General features: G+C 38.5%; 1 protein-coding gene across 1 annotated transcript in view; it reads left to right on the top strand.

Annotated features, from left to right (window-relative positions):
• The first annotated feature begins 1,127 nt into the window (after positions 1–1,127).
• The window catches only part of LOC140137310 (uncharacterized), a 31,315-nt gene continuing 23,832 nt past the window's right edge, over positions 1,128–8,610 (top strand). Inside the window, exon 1 of the mRNA XM_072158952.1 lies at positions 1,128–1,590. Within this exon, the coding sequence (XP_072015053.1) occupies positions 1,128–1,590 (463 nt within the window). The remainder of the gene's footprint in view (positions 1,591–8,610) is intronic.

Below are 8,610 nucleotides of genomic sequence, written 5' to 3'. Positions count from 1 at the left end.
GATTTCAGTACAAGTGCATATATGTTTCAGTTTCAGTGTCAGTTTTCATGTATGAAGGGAGTGTTCATGAATACTTTGGTGGCGGGGTGGAAAATATATCAAAAAAATTGTGGGTCCTAAAAAGGGGGATAAGATAATCCTTATTAGGGGGGATCAAAAGAAATTTGAGGGTAAAATTCCGGGGTAAAATGTACGAGAAATCATGTACATTCCAAAATTTTGAATGTTAAGTATTCAATTTTGTAATATCAACCTACAAATCAACAATCCAATGAGTAAATACTCCAAACGGTAATTTTAAGCTAATGAGTTCGTGACCATAGGGGTAGATCCCGGGGGATGGGGGGGGGAATCCCCCCAATATTTTGATAAGGGGGATGGTCCATACAATCATCCCCCCAATGTTGACGCCTGTATATAGGTTTCTAACCAAAATTAACCCATATTTGGTCATTTTAAAATAAAAAGTGCCAATTTTTTGGCGCTTCGCGCAAATTAATTCCAGTTTTGTACTATATATTCAATATGGCAATTTTTGTACCAAATGCTTACTTTGTCGGCAAAAGGTGCTGGAATCACTGGACTTCAAGAAATTTTCTCCAATCCCAATGTCAAAAAGAAATCTATGCCACTGTTAATGATGTATATTTTGGTTTCTTTTTTTTAGGACATGAGGGGGGTCAAAAATTTAGACCATAAAAGGGGATCATAAAAAGGGGAATCAAAAAAATATCCACCCTTTTTTTGTGTGTTCATAAAATTTCACTAGTGTATGCATTCTTGCATGATAGGTCCATGGAAATGCATAAAGAGCCAGCTATGCATTGACAGTGACAAATGGAAGTGCATAAAGATCCATAATGGAACAGAATATAGCATGCAGCACCTGCAATCTCAAGTAGAAGACGCGGATCTCCGTATACCCATGCATGTCCTAGATTGTGTCCGAGCTAGTCACAAAACATGCGTTGTTGTATCCAACGATACTGATGTAACAGTTGCCCTGCTGTTTTATATGGCCACCTTTCTTTTCACGAGGGGTTTCAGGAACTGTGGGTAAGAGCAGGAGAGGCAACACTACCCGTTTTGTCCCTCTCCACATTCTATATGCAAGATTGGGTCCTCAGATGTGCACAGTGCTTCCTGCGCTGCATAGCCTCACAGGATGTGGCATCACCAGTAAAATAGGCACGAAGAAAGCAGCCCTCAAGGCCAACCCTGTGGTTCACTTGCATGGATTTGGCGCAACAACTCCACTAGGTCCTTCTTCTATCCAGCAAGCAGAACAGTACTTGGTGCAAGTCATAGATGCTGGAAACAAGTCCAGTAATCTTCTGCAACTCAGAGCACATCAGTTTCACTTCTCAAAGTCAGCTTCACACCAGAGGCTGCCACCAACATCTAAAGATTTGGAACATCACTTCTACCGTCATGACCGTGCATTCTTCAATGCATATGCCACCATGCATGTTCTGGATAAGCAACTCAACGTCCAAACAGCGGAGCTAGATCCACTAGACTATGGTTATCTACATGAGAATGGAAACGTTCTTCCTTCGACATCATGGAGATCATTGGAGCCATGTTGGAGTATGGTGTGTCATTGTGGCAAATGTGCTCGTGTAACTTGTCCTTGCCGTTCAGCAATGGTAAAATGCAGTATATTCTTCAAGTGTCAGAAGACAGATAGCTGTAGAAATCTTCACAACTGACCTGATAGCCAATATACTAGTATATGAACTATTATTCCGGGCTATTGTTGAAGATAATCAAGTTCGTTACAAATCAAATGGTAAATTGGTACAGTTTTCTTTCAAGCACAACCTATGTTTAACTACCTTATGCCTAATAATGACAGTTTTGGAGGCTCCTGAAAAACTCTGTCGACCAAACGAAACTGTCAGGTTAAATAGTCATGAGTTAAGGTCTGATTTGAATAGTACTATACCATATAAAATGCATTTTAAGCAAACTTAATGAATAAGATATTCTTAATGCTCCCATTGGACAATAAACAATTTAGTGCTCTGGTCTCCACGATGCATCTGTTTATTCTTCTTTATCAGTCGTTTTATTTTGTAAAACTGGCTGCTCACGGCTACCGCGTGACTCTAATTATTGTTAGTAATTATTGTTGGTTCAGTAACCATTAACGACAAAGTGACCTCTGTGAGTGGTCAAGCATGATGATGGCATTCACTCACACGATCTCAATATCAGTTCAGGGCACTCTTTGTAATTCACGGACTACTTTTTTCAAAGACGGGTCAGTGATGATTCACATACGGGGAGTCTGTGACATCACATACTTCGAGCTTTGTTGACAGCTGGGAACTCGATGCAGCACATTGGAACGAAGTTGAGTGTATGAGAATAAGCTTTCCTATGTTTAGCAAATAACTACTTGTGCAAATATTATATCTATCTGTGCAAATTCTGACCATCCCAGAACACACTTAGATTGCAAATGCCAAAATCAAATGTTGTGAAGTAAAAAAAAAATCCAAGAGTACCCGAGCCTGCGCTCTATTCCTGAATTGGATAGTAAAATTAGCAGGCACTCAACTTGGACTAGCTACAACCCTGATAAGGCCTACTCACTCACTCACTCACTCACTCACTCACTCACTCACTCACTCACTCACTCACTCACTCACTCACTCACTCACTCACTCACTCACTCACTCACTCCCACTGCGCCGGCACGTTCACCAAATTTACTAATATCGTTTGCGACTGGGTTTTGAAACTAGGGAGTATGTGATTTATGAGACTTCTATGTAATATGATATTGTTTATGACATGACGCTTCAAGAGTATTTGATATCAGAGACGTCCGTGAATTATGAGTGCCCCCGAACTGGTATGTGGCACACAAAATGGAAAGGGGCTACGACACGTACGTATGAGAACTCTTCATAACGTTGCCCTATGCCATTGTTTTATACAGTTTTATTACAATAATTATCTAAACGATGGCACCGATGACTCTAAACTGGCTATTTAACTTCAGTTTGAATTTTTATTTATACAGACACAGTTAAAGAGCAGCATCCACAACCTTAGTACATAAATGAATGATACCATGATCATAAAATAATCGACTCAGGGCAGCTGTATTTTCTCTGATTTTACGAGCTGCATTCTTTTGTATTCTTTAGAGAATGATTATAAGCTAGAACGAAACAGTTGCTGTCAACATCCCTATAACAAGTACTGTTAAACACTCAACTCTTAACCCAAATCAAAGTCGAGAATGGATTTATAATTTAAAATGATTCTTGGACGCGTAAGTTGTCTTTTCAAATTGGAAATGTCTGTTGCATAAAGCGATCTTGATTTCATCGATAAGGTATGTAAAATTGTTTGATACATCTTCATCTTAACTGCACGTATAACTTCATTTTATATACAAACTTTATAGTTAAATTTCTGCATATTTCTTTGATCTTATGATCTGATTGTAATAAAATGATTTTTGTGCAAATCAGAAGTTTCTCCAGAATTTGGCTCAGGGCCAAAATGTTGATTGAAAACAGACTCTTCCTATCATATTTGAATGGAACAAAATATGTCTCAAAATTCACAATTACAAAATCCAGTGTGAACTATACCGGTACGGTACAGCGTGGCAAAGAACCGGAGTATAGCTATGGTATGAGCTATGGTATATCTTCCAGCAAGTGACCGGATATGTCAATAAGCGCGGAACATTCAAATTGTATTGAGTGAAGCATATCTTATAAGATTAATCTAACTACTTTAGTACTACTTGCGACAACAGTCATATCTATTTTTAGACGTTTGGGTAGAGACATTTGGTTTGGGCTTTACTGACACTTGTTTTTCTCCTGTTTTGTTGTTAGGGTAGGGCTTAAACCTGGCGTGGTATCTCACACGTTCTCTCAACCATAGGTTTGAGGCGTTAACTTCTTTTCTTCTAACATTGCACTAACGACAACTTGTTTATCTTTTACCACTCTCGACCAATTCTCTTTTGATGGAAGTTAGTTTAGTTGGGGAATCTTCCCGAGGTTTCTGCCCCTGTATAGCACAGGCTTCGGGGCTGTACTCTGATAACTCCTTGAGAACGGGGTTAGTTAGGCTGTGAATCCATACTAGGATTCATCTGTATACGTACTTGGCGTTAGAGATTGGGTAACCTGACTATATGTTTTGAACTTAAAGCCAGTGGCCTAGCGACGGGGGTGGGGGAGGAGGGGCACGTGCGCATTTAAAGCGCGCACTTCAGCACACAATCATTTGAAAGATCAATTTAAGACAGATATTCAACTTCATTATACCCAAAATTAATTAGTGGTAGGCCATATTTGTGCAACCTTTCCAGGAAAATACAACATTAATACAGCGACGTTACAACCCAGTGGTAAGGTAGGCCCATGCACGGGCGTGGCACTCGAAGGGTCGGGGGTTCAAAACCACAAGCGAGAAAAAAGGTTTTCTCTTCTTCTTCTTTCTTTCTTTCTTTCCTCCTTCTTTCCTTCCCCCTCGCCAAAAAGCAACTGAGGCGTTAGGGTTTCAAATATTTCTCTTACGGAAATATGGTTCCCGTGGCCCAATATACTATACAGAGTGTAACAATAAAATTTGTACAATTTGGAAAATATAATGAAACAAGTATGCCGCCTACTTTTGGGTTTGATATTTATTTGTCTATCAGGATAATTATCCTGATAGACAAATAAATATCAAACCCAAAAGTGGGCGGCATACTAGAAGCTCAGCTGAACTTTAAATTTTATTGTTTTGTGTTTATGGATGCAAAAAACTGTTCTCAGTTTTACCAATGATATCTCAGGGATATGCTTTATTTATAATTTTAAAGAAATATCATATTATTATTAAGTTCATGTCAATTATATGAAGAAACACAACTTATAATTCATTTGTGTCAGTTCTTTGATGTTTAATGCATGATATGCACAAACATGGCAAATGTGGCCAAACACGTTTTCTGGACGATTTAATTAATCGGACATAACTTTTGTACCAAGGCTATAGTAAAGAAACTAAACATCTTCTTTTAGCCAAGATATTACTGACTGTATTGCATATAACATTTGTGCCATTCCTGAGAAATCGAAATGCAATTGAAGACCTGAGCGCAAGAAGACCGTAAGTCCACTTGGCCCCTCAACATGTATACACTAAAGTTACGTATAGTTTCTTAGGGTTTTATAATGTGTAATACATGTTCCAGGGTGAAAACATTATGAAAGGTTGTGAAAGATTTGTTTTGGCCCCTGACATGTATAAAACATTACCAAACTATACGAAACTATACGCAACTTCAGTGTATGCATGTTGAGGGGCCAAGTGGACTTACGGTCTTCTTGCACTCAGGTCTTCAATTTTAGGGCCTATGTGGTATGAAAATAAAGCTTGTTCTCTCGTCTTCAAAATTCATTAAAACATTTCCGTTAATCACACACGTGCACTTTCTCTTCCATACATCGTCTTACCATGCCCGCCCCGTTGTTTTCAATGAGTACACATATGAAAATCGGGGTCTTCCCGTTAGTCCCAAACACCGTCAGTCCGAACCACCGCTAGTCCGAATTTTTAGGGTTAGGGTTAGGTTTAGGGTCAGTTTTTGGGTTAGGGTTAGCGTTAGGTAAGCTTAAAATTCGGACTAGCGGTGGTTCGGAACGGGGTTTTGGACTGACGGGGTTTCGGACTGACGGGTGTATCCTGAAAATCAGCTGTTGTGTTGCCCGTAAGCTCACGCAATCTCGTCCCACGCAATCTCGTCGCAAATGACTAGCGTACGTGCAATATCAAGACATGTGCCTGTACAGTATGACGGCGCGCAGTCGATTCTGCATGGGTTGCCGCATTGGACTTAATACACGTGTTCTCTCGAGGTCGATTTAAGCCGGTTCTGTGTTGATGATCGTAATAAATAGTCGGATAGAACTTGCTTGTGAGTGTAAAGTCAGGTATGACTGACATATTTTTGCTTTAATATTGATATCTGAGGTGTATAGAATAAGAATTAAAATAATGCCAATGGGCACCCTTGAGCATTCCGAGAAATCCAGAGTCAAAGTTTACACAGGGTCAAACCTCAAAAATTGTTCCTATTTGGTTAAAACCTATTCCAAAATATTCCTCAGGTCACAAATATCAAGGTCAGAAAATATATAGTTTGACCTACCTACGACTCATCAGTCAGGAGTTATTGGCAAAAAGGTCAAAGGTCGAAATTTGAGTTCCATGTGGGTCAAACACAGATCCGGGGGGGGATAAATCCCCCCAAATAGAACTATGGATTAAAAAACCATCCCTATCATCCCTATGCGTATCTACGATTCGTCAATTGGTGTTAGTCTTGTTACTATCGTTCAAACCATTCAACTGCATTCAAACGGTTGTTTGATGTGATCATTTATTAATTTTTCTAACAAAGCATTATACAATCTTCAATTCTAGACCTGGGCAATAGCAACAGCTATCACACTAATGTATACATATATTTTGTAGCTATTTTTAAGTTACATAGATTTTCTTTTCAATATCAAATTATTCAACTTTTTCTGCTTTTTTGTGGTAATTTTTATTCTATAAACTGTGCATTTGTGTGCACTATTTACATATATTCTAAATTTAAATTAGCCGAAGAGTATGAGTTATTCCTTGCATTTCATGTCTTTTACTGATGTTCTAATACGATTATGCAAGTGTTTACCCCTTGTAAAGAAGCAAACAAGATTTAAGATAAATAGCGCCATCATTGTTCAACTTTTCTTTAAAATGACTCAGTTTTACGTGGCCGGTGCCTGCATGCTGAAAGGCCCGGGAATATTTAGCAGACGTTCTTTAGTGGCATTTTTTGGCAGCTATAAATTTCAGGCGGAATATCAAACGTGTTTTTATTTTTATTTATTATTTCAGTTTGATCAGAAGCGATATACGAATAAATTGTAGCCTACACATGATGATTTCTATAGGGTTCAAATATTTGTGGTATTAGATTCTTAATTTTCCGAGTTCTTGCTGTCATTATATCGGAGCCGTTGAAAATTCAAATATCAAATATAATCAAATAGCCATTTGTACAAAATTGATTATAGGTTAAGGTCATTATGTATTATGAACGTCAGCTATATAGGCCTATATCTCACGGGTCTTTTGATCCACAGATTGGATCATTAACAATATAATGAACAGAATTTGTGTTATAGTTCCTAAAACCAATGACCGTGAAACTACATATGAACACGGACAAAATTTTGCAGTGTTTTGGAGGTCAACTTTTTTAAACTTTATAAACAGCAAGTTGGAAAAGCAAACTATCGGTATTTGGAAGATGGTTCAGCGTAAGAATTTTTTTGGCCAGCCGAAGTGGGGAGGCAAGCAATTTTTGGCAATCAGAGAGGGAGGGCAGGTGATTTTTGACACACATTCATGGGGCGCCTTTTAAATAGAACGCTCTAAAAAGGTTTCGGGAAACAGTACCGACGCAAATCTGCGACACAAATTTACCTGTTCGCTGCGCTCGCAATATCTAGACCATTTAAGGTTTGTAAATTGGGATCCCAAAAACTTGGCATGTGCAAGGAGGGGGATTTTTGGCAGGCCGTGAAGGGGGAAGCCATTTTTGCCAGGCCAGGGAGGAACTACAACGTTCACGCGGTACCTATGTATTGAACCATAGATGTCAAAGAATATGGATAAAGACCTTGATTGTAATTCTATAGAATACGCATATTATGCTGATCACCCCTAATTACTCGCACACGTAAGAGTGCAACCTGATTGTAGTGCAGTGCGATAATTAAAAACATTCACCTATTGATATAGTAGTTAATCCGATTATTACATCACTTCGCCAGCGAATTGAGTGATGCTAAGCTGACGTCGTTGCGTTGCCTACGCGCGCTTAGATGTTTGCAACTGCTATGAATGAGAAACATGTTGATAATTGCAATAATATATTTATTAGTTAATGTTTCCAAAAACGGGTTCACTACTGATGATGCAGCTCATACATGTCAAATACTTCGTGTTTCTTTTTAGTTATACTCATTATATTAATTGGGGGGGGGGGGTCCCTAAAACCTTTTGTCTCATTTTGGTATACCATACAATGTTACAACTTGTTGTACCAGTTTAATGATTTTCTCGAACAATTTTTTGATCATGAAAGTGTATTTTAATGCTGTAAAATATAATATAGGGCGCTATCGGGTGAATTTGGAGTTGGGATCTAGTTTTGATACATTAATGGAACCATTTTTTTGGCATCCTTACACCTCAAATGATAAAACTAGAATTGGTTCCATTTTTTCTATGCTCCCTGTGCTTCCCACGTGGAATCGAAGGTCATAACGGGGCCAAAATTTAAAATTTGTTTAGTTCAGGAGTTATAGAATAAACTAGGTCAAATGTCAAATATCTCATGCACAGAGGCCAAATTTTCAAAATGCACCGATTCAATCGCAACTGGTCTCAATGTACACCTCTCGGCAAACGAAATAGGAAAATAATTTGTTTGAGAAAAGTATAAGCTCAGAATGCATGAAATCATGGGTCAAAGGTTATGCATGTACATATTTCTATTGGAATTACAGTGCATTGACTCTGAAT

This window comes from Amphiura filiformis, chromosome 17, assembly GCF_039555335.1.
Source record: "Amphiura filiformis chromosome 17, Afil_fr2py, whole genome shotgun sequence".
In the NCBI taxonomy this organism is placed as follows: Eukaryota; Metazoa; Echinodermata; class Ophiuroidea; order Amphilepidida; family Amphiuridae; genus Amphiura; species Amphiura filiformis.
This window is presented reverse-complemented; position numbering and strand designations above follow the sequence as displayed.